The sequence below is a fragment of the Silurus meridionalis genome, chromosome 27, assembly GCF_014805685.1.
Source record: "Silurus meridionalis isolate SWU-2019-XX chromosome 27, ASM1480568v1, whole genome shotgun sequence".
In the NCBI taxonomy this organism is placed as follows: Eukaryota; Metazoa; Chordata; class Actinopteri; order Siluriformes; family Siluridae; genus Silurus; species Silurus meridionalis.
The window spans coordinates 3,746,275-3,770,257 of NC_060910.1; the positions used below are offsets into that span (position 1 = coordinate 3,746,275).

General features: G+C 40.2%; 1 protein-coding gene across 1 annotated transcript in view; it reads right to left on the bottom strand.

Moving 5' to 3' along the window:
* The window catches only part of rtn4r (reticulon 4 receptor), an 88,402-nt gene extending 71,759 nt beyond the window's left edge, over positions 1 to 16,643 (bottom strand). The window contains exon 1 of the mRNA XM_046841183.1: positions 15,841 to 16,643. Coding sequence (XP_046697139.1) covers positions 15,841 to 15,862 — 22 coding nt within the window. The 5' untranslated portion in view covers positions 15,863 to 16,643. The remainder of the gene's footprint in view (positions 1 to 15,840) is intronic.
* Positions 16,644 to 23,983: the final 7,340 nt, after the last annotated feature.

Here is a 23,983-nt window from a genome sequence, read left to right on the forward strand (position 1 = left end):
CTAGTGGGTAGCATCTCCAGAATTCCCAGTTTGATCCCTTGCTTGGGATTAATGCTGTTGAATCTGGCACGTTCCCTCTATATCCTTTCTCTGGGTTCTCTTTCTCCAGATCCCAAAAATACACATAATTGTCACACAGGATATTGATCTTCACCCTCACTTTGTAAAGAAATCACCTGACCTGAGCACTGGTTTTGTTGTTTCCGGCACGTTTTGGTTTGTTTTTGACGCCTACATGAAATACGGAGCGATTTCGTGTACGTTCAAGGGGGCGGACGAGGAAGTAAAACATGTTATCCACCAATCAGCGTTTTCTCTACACTGTAATTTGGTTCCTTTTGATCTAATCACGCTCTCGCTCATCCTTCCACTCCTTGCTTCCTCTTTGTGAAAGTGGCATCAATGATTTATCTGGTTGGGATGATGAAAACTTTCCTCTTTTGACCGTCTCCAGGGACGAGCATTCTCTCTGGACTGCTTACCGATCAGCCCCGTGTACAAGCCTCGCTTACTCGTTACATCCTGTTCTTACCTTTCTGGGCACTCCCCACAGTTCGTGACCAGAGGTAAGGACAGGGATGAAGACACTGTTAATTAGAGAGATTTGAGTACAAACTGAGCTCCTGTTTCACCACCACATACCGGTTTAGCGGCAATTTTGGCGCCGACCCGATCCGCTTCTTTGTGTCAGACTATGATGAGAAATATATGGCTTTGCATTCAGGAACAAGCTGCTTAGGTAAGCACAATTTTGGCCCACCCAAGCCAAAGTCCTATAATGCCCCATACATCTATCTTCTAAGCTTTCTTATCTTGGACAAATGTGTGCACAGCATCACATCAATCCTTTCTCCTCAAATCCAATCCCATAATCCTGTTCTGATAACGGAACCGGAATGAGATCCTCCTCCTGAGGTTCCTTTTCAGCCTCAATGCCGTACAACGAACTGACCAAACCTCCAAAGTAATCTTTTTTAAGATGACAAAGTAGTAATAATAAAAAATATATATATTATGGAAATTATTTTTATATCTGCTGATACCTATTCACACGAGTGGGTGTCTGGCTTCATCTGCTGTATCTAGTCAGCCTTAGTCACTCCACATACCGTATATAAAATTTTATCCGCTGGGACCATCACATAGATCTCTTTCATAAATGTTATTGCCGGAATCATTCATCATTTGATGGTGCACGGGCAAACTCAGATGCTTATACACTGCCAAATAACATCTAATGTGTTTACAGCTCTCCAGAACGACCTGAATACCGAATATCCCTTCTTCCCAGAAAGCAAGGTGACTGTCTAAATGGGCTCTGTGCTACTCGGCTTTGCTAGAAATAATGCTTTTATCTTCTAAATGTAACATGGACTTCAGAAGTCTGTTCATTTATTTATTTATTTATTTTAAGCTTTCGTTAACATTTTACAGTGAACATTTATTTGTTCTTCTCGAACTGGGATGATCCAAAAACTGATGATTGTTGCTAAGAAGCATAGTGAAATAGCAGGGAGTCTCTGTAGAGGAACCGTAACGCCATTTAGTTCCAGTGACTCTGTGGAATTTACACAAAGGACATCCTATATATTTGTGAACATTCCAACTTAGGGGCACTAGTTTGGAGAAGAACTAACCCAGATGGGCATGATGGTCATCTTTTTTGCCTCATCCAATGCCATTTGCTATTGTAAGAGCCATGTGTAACATTAGAGTTTTATAAGCATCCAATCCACTGTGATCCTGACCACGATAGAGGGATGATCGAATGAATAGAAAGATCACTGCATAGGATTACAAATGTATATCGAACACCATGAATGCATGTATTCAAACTGGGAAACTGGGAACAATGATACAGGACTGCTGACTAAATCTCTAAGACCGTTCTGTTCAATTCTTTGTTTTGTAAATGGAAAGTACAAAAGCTAAGGAAGTGGTGGCTCAGCGGTTAAGGCTCTGAGTTACTGTTTGGGGGGGAGTGGTCAAGCCCCAGCACCGCCAAGCTGCAACTGTTGGGCCCTTAATCATGGCCCTTAATCCTCCCTGCTCCAGGGGTGTTGTATCATGGATGGCTGACTGTACACTTCCTAACAAGCTGAGATATGCAAAGAAAGAATTTTACTTTGCTGTAACACAGCAGTCCCCAAGCTTTCTTGCATCACAGACAAGTTGCAACAAGACAATTTTTCCAAGGACTGTGGCCGGGGTCTGGGTGGGGGTCCGTGGTCTATGGGGGTTCTGGGCAGGTGCATTGTCAGGTACATTGTCACCCGCAGTAAATAATATATTTTAATCATGAATTTAATTACATATATAATAAAAATATAACCCGAATCAGTAGGAGCTTAATGTATTGATGAATAGAAAAAACAAATATAACGATTTTATTCTTTCTGTGCAGCCTGATACCACATGATCCACTAAATGGATCAAATGTAAATGACCCCAGTGGTTGTGGACCCCTGCTTTAATGTCAATGTGACAAGTAAAAGTTCCCTTCTTCCACTCTATCCTTTCTTCCACTCTATTAACTCTATCCTTCCTTACACTCTATCTACTCCATCCTGAATTCCACTCTATCCACTCTGCCCTTCCTTCGACTCTATACACTCTACCCTTAATTCCACTCTATCCTATTGTCCACGCCATCCACTCAATCCTTCCTTTCACTCTATCTACTCTATCCTTCCTCCCACTCTATCTACTCTATTCTTCCTTTCACTCTATCATTCATTCCACTCTTGCTTCCTTCCTTCCTTCCCTCCACCCTTTAATGTAAATGTGACAAGTAAAAGTTCCCTCTTTCCACTCTATCCTTCCTGCCACTCTATCCACATTATCCTTCCTTCCACTCTATCCACACTATCCTTCCTTCCACTCTATCCACACTATCCTTCCTTCCACTCTATTCACTCTATCCTTCTATCCACTGTATCAACTCTATTCTTCCTTTCACTCTATCTACTCTATCCTTTATTCCACTCTTTCCTTCCTTCCACACTATCTACTCTATCCCCTCTTCCTTCCTTCTTTCTACTCGATCAACTGTATTCTTTCTTTCTTTCTTTCTTACTTTCGTACAATACTGGAGTTTATATTATGACTTTTCCTCTGTCATCCTGATCAATTGCTGTAATTGAATACATGTCATCAGGGTTCATAGGATTAATAAAAAAAGTCACCTTCAAAATCGCCCACGCTGAAAGCCACAGATTTCCGATATGTCTGCGCATGTGATGTACAAGTGTGTGTGTGTGTGTGTCTGTCTGTGTGTGCGTGCGTGCACGAGTAATACCGCTGACTTACTTCTACTGCTGTGGCTCCTCTCACTTTTCAGACCTGCCTGGTTCATCCGCATGCTCTACTTTTTGCACTTGTAACTCAAAGGTCTCCCAAGAATACCCAAAAAAATCACTTTCACTAAAACAGACTGCTGCTGTAATCATCACGACGGTTCTGTGCTCACACCATGACTTGTATTCTGCTAATACTGAACATCCTTTCAACACGGTACGCATGTAACTCAAAGACATAATATTGATTGAATAGATGTTTTCGAAATGGATCATTTCTTTTCAAAAGCTTTCCAATATACTTTAACAGGGTCCTGGGTGAGTGGAATCATGCAGGATGTGACAGAAAGGTCAGATATGAAGAAGACTAGTGTTGTGTAATGCATTTACATGCAGTACATCGTTAATAGAGATGGTAGTGGATTTTACCGATACTAAGTTGATAGCTAGGTTGGATCTTAATTGCCGGAAACTGCTTATTCACAAGTTATTTTTAACAGTTTTTAAAATAGATACAAAAAAACAAACATACATAACAACCCATATAAAAAATAGTACTGTGTTACAATGTGATAAATGAAACAATCATGAATAGATTGATTAATAACACTGTGCTCTTCGTGCAGCTCGCAGTTTCACGTGTAAAAACAAACAGTGATTCACCTCTAGAGGCCGCTCTCTTAATGACGGCGGTCTGTGAAAAATCGGTATGGGTTTTTGTAGATCCCCGATAATTCCAGCAAATCAACTATCGACCTCTAATACACTATATGGACACCTGACCACTTGATTAACATTTTTTGACCTTCTCAGTCCACATGTATTCCCCATTTTGCTGTTATATTAAGAATTTGAAAGTGTGTTTCTGGAGATTTGTGCTCATTCAGCCACAATGGTGTTAGTAAAATCAGGTAATGATGTAGTTGAGGTGAGGCCTGGAGTGCAGTCAGTGTTCACATTCAACTCAACGGTGTTCAATAGGGTTAAGGTCAGAGCTGTATAGCAGAAGAAACAGGTTTGGATGAAGAGAAAATTGAATGCTACCACAATCATAGATACTATGCATTTGTGTGCATCCAAAAGGAAACAGTTTGAGGAAGAAATAAATACTTTTCCTTAAAGGGAAAGTATAATGTATCTGCTGTATCAACTGTTGATTAAAGCAATTGTTTCACTTTGTCTTGTGTTACTGTGGAACATAGAAGTAGGCCACGCCCACTGGATTCCAAATTCAGATATATCTAGAGAGCTGATCCAGATACAAAAACATATAGTGGCACATTTAAAACTATCCAGTGTTACCCACAATGTTCCTTTCTCATACTGTTTTAAATGAACCTGGTCCCAACTCCTGTACTGTCACACAATGAACTTTAAAATTAGATTTCAAATCAATTACAGTGATTCAGCTATTTCTACTCATTTATTCTCAGTGTTTCAATGAAAGTCTTTAAATAATAATTATTTTTTTTATAACTTTAAAAGATTTTGAAAAATCACGAGAATTGTAAGGAACACAAAATATACAAAAGAGTACTGTGCAAAAGAAAACAAATGTACATGCATAGGCACGCTGTAAAGCAGAGCTCAGCCGATACCGAAAGCTGGGTTGGGTCATACTTGCAGATAACCGATAAATCAAGTGGAAGTGTTTTTAAAATGGATACTAGATAAAAAACTAACAAAAATAACGCTCCATGTGAAATACTACTGGAATTAATTACAAAAATAAAAAACAAAAACAAAAGTTCTAAAAATAAATTGGAAAATATGAAGTATATTAATAAATATTGAGGTAAATAAAATACATGCATTCAAAATAAAACAAAAGTAACACTCCAATATAAATAAAAACAGCTATATCCAAAATGAATAAAAAAGACACATCAAATAAACAGCACGTGGCACCAGTGATTTGCCTCTAGCGGCCACTCTCTTACTCAATACCGCAACCCGGAAAAACTATTGGTATGGATTTTTGCCTATAGTTTTAGCAAAACTAATGAATCAGTCGGCGTCTACTCTAAAGCAAACATGCCCTTAAAACAATACTTTTAAAAAAGTAATATACTCAATAAAAAAAAAAAAATCTATATAGAATGGTAAACTCTAATTAACTAAAGAAAGTCAGTATTTGGTATGACATTGTACATCCATATTTCTATGTGACAATGCTGATTGGTTCAGTCGATGCAAAGCATGTTACACAATGTTTCAGGGGCTATACAATTTGATCCTCTGTGTGTTTGACATGTTCAGGCTTCAAACAAAGAGAAACCTACAGCAGAGTAGCGTCTGGACTGCACGACTACAGACCTCTATCTGTGTTCATACCTGCTTCCTTTAAAACTTTAATAGACCTCATTTCTCTAAGTGATGGCATGGAGGCACTAATGGATTTGTGGTTTTACGATCAGAAACACTTTGTGTGTGTATGTGTGTGTGTATGCGAGACAGAGAGTCAGCGAGTGAGAGATGGGAATATAGATGGACAGAGGTAATAAGAAAGAAATGAATACAGAGACGAAGATGAAATAGAGGAACGACGGCTAAAAAAAATGAGTGGGAGAGACTGACTTATTGTCCTGACAAAGACTCGAGTTGTGCGACTAATTTTAGGTCCTCCTCCGCCATGTCTGATTAACTATTCACCACACCATCCGTCACGTACGCTAGTGGGCCCTTGATGATCCTCTTTGATGAGCCGCACTTTTTCCAACCCCCTTTTCTGCCTTAGATTAAACGATAAAAGTTTCATAGCCTCGGTTTGGCTCCAAACAGTCGTTAGCTTGGTTAGCTGTAGCGTTCGCCGCCACGCGCCATAACAGGGAGACTGGCCTCATTGAACAAACATCAATTAGCATCTGTTGGGACAAAGCAAGGCCACTGGAGCCTGAAAAGAGTGCCAGGATCCGGTCATTAGCTCAAAGATTTATGCGAAGTAAATTTTTTAAAGCTAAAGCCTTCCTGGAGTGGGGTGAAGATGAAGCTAACATACCTTAGCAGCTTAGCCTGATTGGATTTTTTTCTTAGATTTTTCCATCATTTTTATCGGCAGATTAACACGCGTACCTGCATCGCAGCATGTCTATGAGCATATGGAGAAGGTTAACGTGCACATTCCTATCGACATGTCTATAAATATTTATTTATCTGACTTGAAGATCTTACTGTACTGTATTTAGGCCTCTCAGAATCGCTTTTTTATTGGGGTCAGGCAGGAGACCATGTAATGCATCAAGATGATGTTGAGCTACGATCAAGATCTATAATATGTAAGTGTTCGGGGAAGTTCAGTGCTCAGTGGTTAAGCCATTCAACTTCTGATTGGAAGGATTTCTGACCACTTCAAGCTGCCACTTCTAAACTCTTAAGCAAGGTTGATCATAACTGAATAAAATACCTTAAAGTCGTTATGAATAAAAACATAAACGTTAATATTTTCAAAGCCAAAATTTTGAAGCTGCCAATTAATGCTTGTATTGCCCGTCCACATTCACATTGTGTCAATTTTGGAAGGAGCCTCCAGTGTCAGTGCTTTGTTACAATCACAGGTATACAGTTACCCAACATTTACAGGTGTGGGATATCCCTCAGGATCCATTTTTCATTAACCAAACATGATCAATTACTTTTATCTTAATAACTCTAATAGAAAGCAAATGTGATGCTGCAAAAATTTACATAAAACGAGAAAGTGGATGTTTGACAGTGTTGCCCATACAGATGGTACCTAATAGACCGAAATACAATTTCGGTCTTAAAATGATGATAGTGATACGATAAAATTGTTAAAATAATAATTTTGCTCGCCAGGCAAGCGTAGGAGTGTATGCTCTGCCCAAACCGGCGCTCGTCTACACTTCCACTTCCACATACATTTATACTGTATAGTTTATTCACTTTTAATACTATAAATTGCTCTAAATTTGCTAAATTATGTACTGCTATATGCTGAATTAGTAACAAATTACAGTACACCCCATACTGATCACTATACTTTAATACTCCTGAGTAGGTTAGGCTTTTCAGGTTACGATGGGGTCATCGGAACGCAACTGCATAGTAAGTCTGAGACCTGTATTTATAAACTGTTAGAAATGCAGTGTTTCACTTTTTAATGAATATAAAAAAAGAGTTTGATTTGACAAAATGTGGTCCAGTTCCATTAGACACTTTTAATAGAAAAGAACTCCAGCATGGTAACTCGGCTTCATGTCTCCAAATGTATTTACATTTACGGCATTTGGCAAAGCTTACTACTTATAAAAGTGCTCAAAGTTTTCCATCAATATATACATTCTGATACTGTTTCATTAGGGCACAGACTATCACACTAAAACCTTGCTTTTTTCATCTTTATTTTCAAATAGAAGTGCTAATTTATTTACATTTAACTATTCATTTACTATTTCTTTATAAACTAAGTAACATACATTATTTCTTGTAACTGTTGATTTATTTTTCGTTATCCAACACAAGAAGGAATACAGGAACATACGCACCAGAACGAGTAGGTTCAGGGCCAGCTTATTTTCCCATTCACCATCACCCTACTGAACTCCACACTACACCATTAGCACACTGATGCTTTAATTATACTCCCTGGACAATTAATCCTGTTTATAATATTGTATTCATTGTATATCCAAGCTGATTCTTATATTTATATATCATCCGTATAAACACTGTGTATAACATTTTACATTTGTACATACAATGTGCACATGTGTATATATATCCCACATTCTATATATATATTGCAGTTATATAAATTATATATATATATTTTAAAACCAGTATCTGTAACTTCAACTAGAGTGAAGAATGTGTACTTTTTCCATCTCAGGTTGCTATTGAAAACATGCAGTGATCCATGTTAACTTCTTGGAGCGAATTCGGAATGTTGGATGTAGAAACTGATGGATTATATGCTGATAGTTGATCAGCTATTTGACATTTGGGTACCACAAACCAGATAACTCAAAAAATAATAAGGCAAAAAAGTATAAATTAGGCATATTTGAAATAAAATATCAATTTGAGCACATTTTCAACACAATGAACGCAACATACCCTGAACGATTTTTTGAAAGATTTTGGAGAGAATTCTTGAAATTGCTGACCAGAATAGATCTCATTTAAAGTGTTTTGCCCTTTGCTTGTCCATGAGCCTCTCTAAACATGCATTTCACGCTTGCTGTTGTCCGACATGGCCTCTGCTGTCCTTTAATGGATTACCATGCTGTCTGAGCTGAGCTGGGCTTTTAAAAACCCCACAACTAAAATCCTTTGCATTTAGGACCTTGATAAAAAATGTATTTAAAAAAAAAAAAAAGGATGAACAGAATCTGATGTTTGTGATGCCTTGTTTATCTGACAGCTCCAACATTTATTTCCTCTTTGGACATTATATGAGGATACTGCATAGTGGGCATATCTTAACATCATCTTGATAAACGAGACTGTTTTGGCGTTCCGGGCCCTACGCAGTCGTATCTGCATCTATCTGCTTAGAGTCTGTCAGTCAGCAGTGTCTGATGGAGTGCTATGGATAGAGAAGAGTAGCGTACCCAGTCTGCTGTACTTGGCACATTATTTCCTGTGGTTTATTTTCAAGAGCAGCCATTTTGTCTCCCCCACAGCCTTCACAGTCTCTGAATCAACTTTCTCTCTCGCTCTTTCTCTCTTTCTCTTTCCCTACAGAAACCTGGTGCTTCTCTGCGGTGTATCAGTGCTGTTTCAACAGACAGGCTTCTCTCTGACAATTGCAGAATGTAATTGGAATCTTACTGAGAACTTGTTAAACCCCTATGGGCTTGTTACTGGAATACCACAGGTGCCTGTTCTTAGCAAAAAAAATCCACATTTATGCTCATCTATGTATCTGCATGTCTGCGTCTGAACTTTCATCCAGTCGTTTGTTCGGACAATTTTTTCACGGACCGGCCTTTAAGGTGTGGTGGATAAATACAACAAAATAAATGATCTTTTCTAAATATAATAATAAATTTGAATCCACTGTGTTGTTGTTTGTTCATTTTGCTCGCTTGGGGGTTTGAATTTAGCGGTAATGTATTATGTGTTAGAGGCCGGAGCCCCTTTAAGAAGGTAGAGGATGGAGGTAAGACATGTGACCGAGGCATCATGACATGCATCAAGAGTGAGTCATAGACAGATGTGGCAGAGAGAATCCGGTCATTTTCCAAAATAAAACATAGTTCAGAATCAGATAATAAATAAAACGGAAATAATGTAAGTTATGTATTCTTTCTGTGCGGCCCGGTACCAGCTGACCGGTCCACAGCCCGGGGGGTTGGGGACCACTGGTCTATAGTAAACACTTTATTCTGGCAAGGGTCATGGGTGAATCCTGTTGTGGAAACACTGGCTGTGAGTCAGGAATACACCTTGGATAAGACTGCAGTATGTGCTATAGGTATCTTGGAACTGTGGATGCAAATATGGCACTGTGTATTGTGATTAAATATTTTCTTTTTACAAAAACGGTGAAAATAAAGTTTCCATGAGTCATACTGTACTCACAAATCTATGTCCAATCAAATACTCTCCAGAGCCCATACGCCCCACTCCTGTAAACAAACTGCGGCTATCGCTCCACAGTAGCAGCTAATTAGCAGCGAACATGGGTCATTTGTGTAGTTAATTTCCCTTCCAAACTATTCCCTTGAGTGTTGAAAAGTTGGCTGTGCTGACTATAACGGTCTATGAGCTACAAAGCTCAGTTAAGATACAGCTAATGTGTGTATGACACTGAGAACAGGCAAGATATTTAAGGATATTAAACTCTTTGGGTGTGTATGTTGTCCAGAGAGCATGTTTCTCAGGGGTTTTTTTTTGTTTCTCAAACTCAATGACACCAACCCATGAGCCAGTACTAATCCAAGACCCAGTGGTTAGAAATCCATAGCCCTGGAATATTGAATATGATAGAAACACTATGGAATTTAATCAAAGTTTTCAATGCACTCAAACCTTCCATGACGTTTTGCATCAAAAACAAGAACATTTATGTTTGGAAGTAATTCATTTTAATTTGTTCCCATAAGTTGAAGAAAAAGCAAACGGTACAGTGTGTTTGATTGTTGAATATTACACAAATCTGTTATATGTTTAGTGGTTAGAATGTTCTCAAAAAATATAAGCAGTTTCTAAATTCCCAGAAAACACTTCAGACTTTTGAGTGAATGTTTATATGGCTAATGCAAAGTCGGATCTCTAAATCTTACAGACTTACTAGCAAACGCTGATGGACTGACATTATTATGCCTGTGTATTAATGTTCAAAAGGTCAGCAGAATGAAAGAAAAGTATGAGGAACTGAAAATCTAGGATGTAAAGAGGCAACATAATTACAAAGTCGGTTTGCGTTTCTGTTTTTAGCTATTTTTATAGTTAATTTTATTTACCAGAGAACCAAAAAAATTTATTGATCCATCCAGATATTTGTGCCGATCCCAGAGTTTGCTCAAATTTAATGCAGTAACATCTGCCCTGGTTTTGACCCCTTTGTTTTCCATATTCTACCATTGCTTATTTGGTCATCATTTTCAGTCTGTAAATTTGTTTTGCTAGAGGGTCTTTTTTTTGTCTGCACCCTTAACTGTTGATTTTTTTTAAGCTTTTTTGGAGATTTTTGTGCTTTTTATTCAATTCATTTATAGCATTTTATATTTAAAAATAATTGCCAGTGTCTAGGCCAGTGTTTGCTTGCTGATATATATTTATATACGTGACTGGGATATATTTTTGTTTAGCAAGGCGAAATCAGTTCAAGCAAGCTGAAGAAACTAGGATATTCTTCTCCAAGTTATTTTAATGCCATTCAGAAACTGCAGATATTCCGTCCTAGAAAAAAATATTCGAGACTTCATATTTTGCTTGTGCTTCACTTGATGTTTTTGGTTATCAAAAGCTCAATCAAATAATAATTCTACATGCAATTCTATATAAAACATATTTTTTAATAGATTTGCATGTAGAATTATTTCTGATTATATAGATACAGCATTGTGGTGCATCATCCCTTTTTCTTCAGTTTAGCTACAAATCAAAGGTTTTCTCTTTTTCTCATCAGTTTTGTTCTATGATAAATAATACTCCAGGCACCTGTCCCTGGCTTTTGTCAACCCCCATTGTGATATAATGGATGCTTCCAAATCAAAGGTTACAGTCAAGTACTCCAAGTACCATCAATACACGGTGCTATAATTATAGAACCTTAGTAATAATTCTTCAGTAATAAAACTTAAACAAATTCACAATGGTGCTTTTTTAAAACATGATGTTAATCCACAGTATGTAAGAGTAAAGACTATGGCGTTTTAAAACGTCAATATCCATCTGAAAACATATTCATATCATTGATATTCCGAATCCAAAATGAGACTTGACATGAACCAGTTTACACCTGCTGTGATAAATGAATCGAACTCCCCAATGACTCATTTGTGCACACGTAGACGTGCTGTATACAGCAGAAAGGAGCTTACTGGTGTCTGAGCAAGTCTTGCTTTCTCCCTCTTATCCTCCCTCTCTCTCTCTCTCTCTCTCTCTCTCGGTCACTCTGACATGCATTCATATCATTCCCATAATTTGACTGGTAAATAATGAGGAATGCATTTCTACGCTTCTCTAAATGAGCCATCATGGTGACTCCATAGTTTCCCGTGTCAGTGTGTGTTAGCAGGCCCCGGCTGAAAGAGGCTCGTTACAACGAGCTATAAAGGAGGAAATGAGTGAACGAAGATGGCATTTAGAAGCCATTAATATAATTAGATAGAAGGAAGGATAGAAACTGTTTTCTTTATGTACCTCCAAAATGGCCTGTTTACACAAAACTAATAGAAAGTCATCAAGCCACGAGCTCAAATCTCAATTAAAATACAGTTGCAGAAACATCTTAATAATGGCAGGGGTGTGTGTGTGTGTGTGTGTGTGTGTGTGTGTGTGTGTGTGTGTGTGTGTGTGTTGGGCTACAACAGTAGACACTATGAGATGGTAAGTAAGAAAGACACACACATGCACATTATTCTGACACACATACAGTAAGTCCTCTGGCTTGTCGCCAATCACTGCGTTCACAGACCGGATACTGCCTTGATCTAGAGCTCCAACGGCCGAAGCACACCAGCACCGATCAGCCTTTCATTCGCTTTTATTATCACTTAACTCCATTTCCTTTCAATATTCTCTCTACACATGTGTGTAGCTTTCAAGGTAACGTCAACAATGTTCATAGATGTTTTAAAAATATATTGACCAATCTCATCTACCATGACAGAAACTCTTTACTAGTTCTACCAGACCTGAATAAATCCTGTCCAATCCACTTCACTCCTGCAGAAACTCTTGAACAATCCCACCTTCTCCTGAATGAGCCCTGACCAATCCCATCAAGTCCTGCAGAAACTCTCAACTAATCCCATCTTCTCTTCAATAAATCCCGACCAATCTCATCCACCCCTGCAGACACTTTCAACTAATCCTACCTTCTGCTCAATGAATACTGACCAACGCTATCCATCCTGCAGAACCTCTCAACTAATTCCACCTTCTTCTAAATGAGTTTTAAACAATTCCATTTACTCTGCCAGGAACTCTTGACCAATCCCACCTTTTCCTGATCAATCCCATTAACCAATGTAGAAACCCTCAATTAATCCCACATTCTCCTAATAAATCCCAGCCAATTTCATCCATTCAGGCAGAAACATTTGACTAATCCAACCTTCTCCTGAATATGACCTGACCGATCCCATTAAACAATGCAGAAATCCTGACCAAATTGTTGACTAATTCCTTTTTTTAATGAATCCTGATCAATCCAATCAATCTCACAGCTACTATTTAAATTCATCCCTGCTTGCAGTACTTTTGAATAAACTTGGATGGTTCTATTTCCCAAATTATAACGGAATCCGATAAATCATTTAAACCATCAGCTGTACAAAGCTAAAATAAAGCAGCAAACCCTTAGATGAAGTCCATTGTAAATCTTCTTCTTTCGGCTTCTCCCATTAGGGGGCGCCACAGCGGCTCATCCATCTCCATACCCCCCTGTCCTCTACATCTGCCTCTTTCCCACCAACTACCTGCATGTCTTCCCTCACCACATCCATAAACCTCCTCATTGGTCTTCCTCTTTTCCTCCTTCCTGGTGGCTCCATCCTCAGCATTCTCCTACCGATATAACCCATGTCCCTCCTCTGCACATGTCCAAACCATCTCAATCTCGCCTCCCTCACCTTGTCTCCAAAACGTCCTACATGCTCTGTCCCTCTAATAAACTCATTTCTAATTCTGTCCATCGTCGTCACTCCCAACGAAAACCTCAACATCTTCAGCTCTGCTACCTCCAGCTCCACCTCCTGTCTTTTACTCAATGCCACTGTCTCTAAACCATACAACATCTCAGGATGTACATTGTAAATGCATTGTATTATTTGTCCACCGAGCTTCATAGCTTCATTCCACCCTCTCTGACCATTACTTCTAATAGGCTGAGCAGGATCCCAATCCCAACACCCACCTCGACTACAGTCCCTCCATTTAATTCATTGATTCATCCCTCTTTAACAACCACTTTATCATGGTCAGGGTTGCTCTTTATACTAAGCTTACACTGGGAATACAGAGGGGGAGATGGAAATACACACTGGATAGGATGTTAGTCTATTCCAGAGCATCATGGACACTTACTTATTTACAGCAGGAAGAAAATTCGATTTCCCAGGGAGACATTCAAAGCTCCACAGAGATACTAACCCAAGATCAGAAAGAAAAGGTGAGGTGGCTTTGCTAATTATGGAGACCGTTGGATGTTTATCCAGAGAGCAGGAGCAGGAGACCATCCAGGCCTTAGTTAGAATGTCTAAATCCTGCTAGAAGGGGAGCATTCTAAATTCACATTGGCTTTGAGAACTTTGTCTCCTGATTGGTTGGTTGTGGCTGGTTTCTAGTCCTAGTTTCATTACCGTTTACAGATCCTGGGGTGAATCATCAGGAACAGAATGAATTCTCTCAGTGTCTGTCCATAAAACATATACAAAGAACAACATTATAACAATATCGATTACAAAAGCATCTCATTCCGCACCTTTAAAAACCATAAGACATTTTCTTTTCCAGAATCTGTCTGTTGTCTAGCCTCTACCTGAGAAGCAGATCAGTTGCTTCCTATGCTGTGTATAAATGTCTTCTCCTCCCACACAGACCAGTTAGCTCCCTTAATCAAATAAGTGTTGGGTTGAGAGTTTGGGATTTGAGGACTTCTTCCGCTTCCTCCATCCAAAAGAAGACATGGCATGGAGCGCCTCTTCAGTGTGTTACATAAGAGCAGGGTGGAGCTCTGCTGTTCCCCTCTTCACTCTCTTTTTTTTTCTTTTAGAAGCTAATCATTTCCTATACAGTAACGCGGATCCTATCTCTGGTCGCCCCTCGTCGAGGACGCCACATCAGTAACGCTGCGAACCAGGCTGACATTGTGCTCTCGTCTGACCTGTTTCCTCGAGTACACACGAAGGAAAGTCAGCGCTCATAAAGCATGCGATGAGACCTCACAGATTAGATGATACATGCGTCCGTGTGCTGTTGTGCTGAGCTCGGAAAAATGAAAACCGAGCCGTGATTCTTGGGCCGTGCTTTAATAGGACAGGAGATGAAAACAGGCAGGATGCCCAGTTTGATGTCTCATTCTCACTCTTCTTGCTGGAACTGGATATCATAAATGATGAATGTCTGTCCACACAGAGACTCACAGCCTTCTAGAGTTGTTTTTTTCCCCTCCCTCCCTCCATCCCTCCCTCCCTTTCTCCCCTATTCCTACACCTATGTAGGCTGCTATGATAAAACATATGCCAATCTGACAGTTCAGCAATGCATTTCAGTAGCACACAGTCAAAAACACAACCACTGGTGTGTGTGTGTGTGTGTGTGAGAGAGAGAGAGAGAGAGAGAGAAGACTATACTGTAATAGAAAGGTATTCTTTCTACTCAGGTGAGACCCAAATTGTTTAGCTCCTTGAGTGGTCAGTTAGCTCGTGCATTGCAGAAAAACCTCCAAGGTGTCTCTGAACTCTCTGCACGTGCAATATAGACGCAGTGTTGGTGCTCGTGCGTTCTCACGGTGTCGCATTAACACCCACGGTGCCGAAAAAAAGTGTGCGCGCGGTCATTCCACGTCGGATGAGTTTAATTGTGAGCATTAACACCGCAGTAACACCGTGCCGGGGCGTTCTGCATACATTGCGTGCTCAGCCAAGTGTGAACGGGATCCGAGAAGGGCGCAAAATCTGCAGAGAACGCATATGCACGCGCTCCAGAGCAACAAAAGCGCGAGCTGTCCAAAAGATTTTTTTTTCTTTTCTTTTTGATACTTTCTATGTTTTGCATGCACAAGCATCCAAACAGAGATACAGAGATATACTTTTTTTGTTTCTGTTATATTTTTTTCTTTCTAATGTCTCATTCAAGGAAAAAAACTTTAAAATAATAAAACAGTGCAGTGTTTTTGGACACTCACCCTCGCGCAGGAGAGACTTCATGATTGGAGATGATAAAGGATAAATCCCTTTTTTCTTTTCTCAAAAAAAAAAAAAGAGAAAGAAATCCAATAAATCCAGCTCAAATGTCCCGACCAGCTCTCCGATCTCACCTTTAAAAAAAAAAGAAAATGTATGCAAAAGCAAACCAAAAATAAAAATAAAAAATGCGAATCCAGAAATCCTGCGCGTGCGTGCGCGCGCGCGAGCTTCGGGAGGGATCAGGAAAAGAATGGGCAAGGAGAAAAAAAAAAACCCACAAAGCGCGTGCGGCGAGATTCAGCCGACTGAGGCGCGAGACGGAGAGCGGAGTCTCGCGCCGACAAGGGGTCCGCGCTCACTCATCGGGCATCGGGCGCGCGAGCGCGGTTAGGATCCCGGACACCGAAGACCAAGATGCAAAGACGCGCGCGCACACACACAAGCACACACACACACACACACACACAGACACAGACACACACACACACGCACACACAGACACACACACGCACGCAAGCGCGCGCTCACAGACGCGGGGGTTCAAACACTCCTATATGCCGGAGTGAGAGTAGGAGAGGAGATCAGGATGGGAAAAAAGTATTATTGTAATAAATAATGTTGATAAATAAATAAATAAATAAATAAATAAATAAATAAATAAAAGTCCGGTTTTGGAGTAAAGAGCGGAATCCGGAAAAACAGGTCAGAAGGTGATCCAGAGGTGAGCAGGGGAATGAGGGATGCGGTATTCCAGCAAATAATGTCCATGCAAAGAGTGATAGATCAGAGGACAGGAGACAAGCAGTGCTGTAGGGAGAAGAAAGAGTTGAACTGAGGGAGGGGAAGAGAGAGCAGAGGGGAGGGAGGGAGGAGAGAGAGAGAGAGAGAGAGAGAGAGAGAGAGAGAGAGAGAGGAGGAACTAGAAAGAGAGAGAGAGAGAGAGAGAGAGAGAGAGAGGATATGTAAATGTGTGTAGAGAGAGAGAGAGAGAGAGAGAATACATTTAGTATGTGAGAGAGGGAGAAAGAGAGAAAATGGGACAAATGGGTCAAACATCCAATTGAGGTCCTGAGTTCTGCAAAATGATCCAAAAGGTTCACAGAAACACCAAAACACATGCAGGCCAGAATCAGGCGACTATCCACTTCTCCTGAACATCCAGAAAAGAGCAATCAAATTCTGGAAACATTTAAAGAGAGCGACCCACAATCATATCATCACAAACCTCTACAACACCAAGAGATGAGAAACAACAGCCGTCCCCTCATCCAACTGGTCCTGAGTCACTGCTCTACTACCACAAACACACACCACAACACACCACAAACACACATCAACACACATCAACACACACTAACACACTAACACACCACAACACACCACAAACACACACTAACACACCACAACACACCACAACATACCACAACACACCACAAACACACAACACACCACAACATACCACAACACACACTAACACACAACACACTAACACACACTAACACACCACAAACACACAACACACCAACACACACTAACACACAACACACTAACACACTAACACACCACAAACACACACTAACACACCACAACACACCACAACACACACCACAACATACCACAACACACACTAACACACACACACACACACACTAACACACCACAAACACACATCAACACACACTAACACACAACACACCTAACACACCACAAACACACACTAACACACTAACACACACACTAACACACCACAACACACACTAACACACCACAAACACACATAACACACACTAACACACCTAACACACCACAAACACACCAACACACATCAACACAAACTAACACACAACACACTAACACACTAACACACCACAAACACACACTAACACACACAACACACCACAACACACACACAACATACCACAACACACACTAACACACCACAAACACACCTAACACACCACAAACACACTAACACACCACAAACACACATCAACACACTAACACACAACACACTAACACACCACAAACACACACTAACACACCAACACACACCAACACACACACACTAACACACCACAAACACACACACAAACACACACAAACACACACAACACACACTAACACACAACACACCTAACACACCACACACACTAACACACCACACACACACACACACACCACAAACACACTAACACACCACACACACACACACTAACACACCACACACACTAACACACACACACACCACAAACACACAAACACACACTAACACACACCAACACACCACAAACACATCAACACACACTAACACACACAACACACACAACACACACAACACACCACAAACACACCAACACACTAACACCACAAACACACATCAACACACATCAACACACACTAACACACACACACCACAACACACACTAACACACAAACACACACTAACACACCACAACATACCACAAACACACACCAACACACACTAACACACACTAACACACCACAAACACACATCAACACACTAACACACCACAACACACCAACACCACAAACACACACCAACACACACTAACACACCACAAACACACATCAACACACATCAACACACACTAACACACAACACACCACAACACACTAACACACCACAAACACACCACAACATACCACAAACACACACCAACACACACTAACACACACTAACACACACAACACACCACAAACACATCAACACACACTAACACACAACACACCAACACACCACAAACACACTAACACACCACAAACACACACTAACACACATCAACACACACTAACACACAACACACCACAACACACACTAACACACCACAACACACACTAACACACCACAAACACACACCAACACACTAACACACACCAACACACAAACACACATCAACACACACTAACACACCACAACACACACCAACACACCACAAACACACTAACACATACTAACACACCACAACACACCACAAACACACATCAACACACTAACACACCACAAACACACTAACATACCACAAACACACACCAACACACCACAAACACACTCACACCACAACACACATGAACACACACTAACACACCCGTGACTCAGGATCAGATGAAACCCACAAACACAATTAGAATGAATTAAATGAGACGAATCCTGATAGTGAAGAATCTGAGCTACTGGGAAACTCAAACCAACTCCAGAGTAAAATGGACTGTTGTGTGGCCCTGAACAGAAACTACAGCAGGGCAGAGAACCTGAGCACAAACTGAGACACACCTTGCTGAAGTACAGACTCAGTGGACACGTCTGGCCACGGAGACAGACGGGGAGACACACACAGTGCAGGCTGCCCCGGGAGCAGAGACTTTGCCAACAGTGTTTACTAAGACAAACTGCACTTCCTCACTAAATACACCAAATTTAACCACATTTAAACTGAATTCTTCACCAAAATAATCCAAATCATCCCCAATTATAACTCCCGCTCAGCCACGACAAACTGCTCCACCTACTGGAGAGCACAGAGAACTGCACACTCACAGCCCACTACATACACACCTGCCACCAGGTGAGGGACAGTGTATGACAATACACACACACACACACACACACACACACACACACGTATATGTAGTTACTTTCCTTTCCTTTTTTTAAAAAATTAAAACTATGTAGTTATTCCAACTATTCTTTTTTTCAACTATATATTTTTTATTATATTTTTATTATAGTATATTATTTCTGACTGACTGTTTTTCTGGTGTTATGTGTCTGAATGTTCTATTTGAATCTTCAATCTTGAGAGAACTGGGTATGAGAGGAGTACATCTAGTGTGTGTGTGTGTGTGTGTGTGTGTGTGTGTGTGTGTGTGTGTGAGAGAGAGAGAGAGGGAGAGAGAGGGAGAGAGAGATGACCAGAAAGTAAGGCTCGTTAAGAGAGAAAAAATGAAGGATTGAAAAAGCCATGGTCCAAGAAAGAGAATGGTTAAGAGAGGAATACAGACTAAAAGAAAGAAAGAACAAAAGAGAGAGAGAGGAGTGTGAAGAGAGGAGAATGGTTAAGGGAAGTACAGTACATAGAGAGAAAAAGGTGAAAAAGGAATACTGAAGAAGAGGTGGACTAAGAGAAAAAGGTTACGAGAGGAAAACATGGAGTGAAAGAACATGAGAAAGTAGAGAGAGAGAGAGAGAGAGAGAGAGAGAGAGAGAGAGAGAGAGATGACTGTGAGAGGAAGGATGGTTATGGAGGAATGATGGTGATGGTAAAGATGGATGAGAGAGTGAGAGAGTGTGTGAGGGAGACGGAGAGAGAGAGAGAGAGAGAGAGAGAGAGAGAGAGAGAGAGAGAGAGAGAGAGAAAGATGGAAAGTGAATTTTACAGCAGCCATGACTGAATGAATGAATGAACGAATGCACTAATAAACCTTTCATGATCTTCATGCAGAAATGCCCAGACTGTGTTTTATTTCAGTGCGTACTAAATAGTGCCGTCAGAGTCAAAGTCTAGCATCCAGAAGCACTCATCTGCTGTGAAAACTGAATTCAGACGGCTTATTAGCCTAAATAAAATGGTATAGGAATACCATGGCGCTTTATTAACTCAGTAAAAACAGTCATTATTGGAAAATAATCCATGACTGGGTGGTGTCAGGGGGGATGACGTGAAGCCGAGTTCCAGTTACAACCACAATGTTGATTATTTTCCAATAACAGTCCATGTAAATGAATTGTTCCTACAGAACCATAGACTTCAATAATACTGAGAATATCGACAGTACTGCGCTAGTGACTATACACCAGTGGTGCACCATCAGGGCCAGCAAGGTCTTTCTTTGTTGTCTTTCTTCTGTATACATTAGAGTTTCCATCCAGTTTTTTTGCATGAACTTTGTGTTGCTTGAAGTTGTTGCTTTTACCGATCAGATTGCAACCTGGCTGTTCAGAAACCCGCTTACAGGCATCAGAACATGCCTGCAATTTCATGTCCTTTGATTGGATGATAGTCTAGTCAGACTCGCAAAACACATCTGTAGCAAACTGCGCAGACTCAAATATATTCATCTGGATTGAATAGCTTTTTATTTTATTTTTTATTCCATAATAGCTAGCAGAGGAGAAATTGATTAGGTCACAGATACATTTACATTTGATGGACCTTTCAAAAAAAGCTGGAAATAGTAAGGCTTTTTCATGAACCGTTTATTCTTTTGTGTGTTAGAATTTAGACATGTAGTTCGCCCTTATTTTAAATCCCCAGGAAAACCGTAAAAACAGCGGTCCCCAACATTTTTTGGCGACGGATCGGTTTAATGTTGGACAGTATTTTCATGGACCGGTCTTTAAGGTGTGGCGTATAAATACAACAAAATAAAATGATACGACCGGCACAAAAACTGGTATTTTCTACATATAATAATAAACGTGAATCCACTGTGTTGTTGTTTTATTCATTTTGCTTACTTGGGGGTTTGAATTTAGCGGTAATGTATTATGTGTTAGAGGCCGGATCCCCTTTAAGAAAGTAGCGGATGGAGGTAAGACATGTGACCGAGGCATCATGACATGCATCAGGAGTGAGTCATAGACAGATGTGAGGGAGAGAATCCGGTCATTTTCCAAAATAAAACATCGTTCAGAATCAGATAATAAATAAAAAGGAAATAATGTAAGTTATGTATTCTTTCTGTGCGGCCCGGGACCAACTGACCCACGGACCGGTGCCGATCCGCAGCCAGGAAAAAAACCCGGAAAAACCCGGGGTCATTTTATGAGGTTAATATCGATGCTTCTGCTAGAGATGATATATGCAGAAGGTGCAGCTGTGGCTACAGTGAAAGGAGACTTGAATAATGTTTATTGGGTTTCTTGCTTTACCAACGCCATTCATTGTTACTGTACAAGATTCCTGTCTGTGATAAGGCGCCCTGTTATACTGCGTCTCTATAACGTTGATGGTTTCTAAATCCGTGGAATCATGATGATGGAATTAAGAGGTAGGTTGATTCAGGTAGGACCCCCCTGAAGGGCTAGGAGTGAAATGCAAAGCCTGACATGCTTTATACTGTAAACCCACCGTAAGCGCTCCAACAGTTACGCTGTCAAAATTAAACGATGACTCTTGCGAACTTCTTCTCCCATTTTCGATGCAATACAATAAAAGCGTTTCGGATTCTTTACGCTTTTTGTGAAACTTCTTGGCATCCAGGAGCAATCAGGCTGAAATTGACTACTGTGATAACCGTGTATTGTTCTCCCTGAAAAAAAAGCCAGAAAAAGGAGACAAATCGTTCCAATTTTTTATCTCATATACAAAGACCTGACTAAACTATTCGTCTTATGAAAGCTTTTCCAAAAAAAAAAAAATTAAACTGCCTCCCATAAATGTTTATTGACCAGCCTGAAACTGCCCTTAGACTTTCATTACAAGGGAATTTTGAATAGGCTGGGATTTCTTTTCACTTAAATTCTTGCGGTAATTGCTTATAGACTACGACGGATTGTGTAGACAAGAGATTTGATAGATAGATAAAAATGCTGGTGTGCTCATTTAACCAAGCCATGCAGTTCTTTTGATGCTCTAATGATCCATTGTAGAAACCATCCTCTCTTTCTTTTGCAGTTTTCCAAGACAGATAAAGTCATACGCATAGCGTTTCACAAAGCGGCGGAACCCACTGTGAAGAAAATGCTATCAACCCTCTTCTACATACCTGACTTTGATTGGATAGTGTTGCTCTGACTGACAATTAGGAGATGTTTGCCTTCCCACCATTGACATTTTTTAAAAGGAGCCAATTTAGTGATGATCGATACTACCAGTGAAGTTTTTTCCCTTATCTCGGATGTTTTTTGTACCATGTCAACGAATTACCGGCTGAAAAAATATACCTTTCAACCTTCTTTATAACAGCTTCAAGTTACTCTATCTGATATAATCAACTGCGCATGATGGACCAAAATAGACTATGATGGTAGATCATTGACCCAAATAACACACACAACATATTGATTGCTGAAAACCTCAACGATTCACCTTCAGTCATCTTCACTTATTCAATTGCCAGGAGGTCCCGCGGGTCTCGGTGGTCCCTTCCAATTAAATTTAGGCAGAGTGATTTGGTAAGAGTTTCCAAGACTGTGGGGACAGTGTGGGCTTAAAAGGCTTTGCCATCAATGATGCATTCCAGAATGAAGTTCTTGAAGATGTGTGAATTGGGAATTTGGTCAACAGCAAGGCCAATAAGAGTTTTATTCACTACAGGTTTTATTCACTGCAGTTTTAATGAATATTCAGTAGACGCTATTGCTTGTTGTAGATATTCTAATTGCATATTTATGCCTCGACATTTAGACATTAAGCAACATTTAATGTAACCAAAACCATTCTTTTTAAGAAAGAAAGAGGCTCCAGGTTGATTGTTTTCTATAGCCTCATGCTACATTGTGTATTATTTTGTTGGGATCGATACTTTAGAATTGATTGATTTGATTGATTATCATTTTGTGATAACAAAACTGCAAAACAGATCTGCTGGTCATTCCAGGTGATTCATCTCCAGGTCAAGATCGCTGTATAACTCTTCATGACTCTCTGCTCTCCCCTTTAGTCAAGCTCGTAACCTTGGGGTAACTATGGACAATCAATTGTCCTTTTTCTCACATGTTGCTAATGTGGCCAAAAATTGACCAGCACCATCTTACCTCAGAGACCTCATCACATCTCACACTGCACCACGCTGTCGGAGATCCTCCAGCACTGCTCAACTGGTACCACCTTCTCTCAGAATGAGAGGTAAGTCCACTTCAAGGCTCTTCTCTGTTCTGGCACCGAGGTGGTGGAATGAACTTCCCCTAGATGTCTGTACAGCGGAGTCCCTGACTATCTTCAGGCGACGGTTGAAGATCTACCTCTTCCTGAAACACTTAAATTAGCCCTTTCCAAGTTTGCTTTGTAGAATCTTGTGTACCAGTGTAGATTTATTTATTGCTAGAGACTCAAAGCACTTTTGTACGTCGTTCTGGATAAGGGTGTCTGCTAAATGGCGCATATGTAAATGTAAATAGATTTTTTTTTTATAAGTTTTGGATATAAGCCCCTGGTACATGAATGATTTGTGATCAGTAGT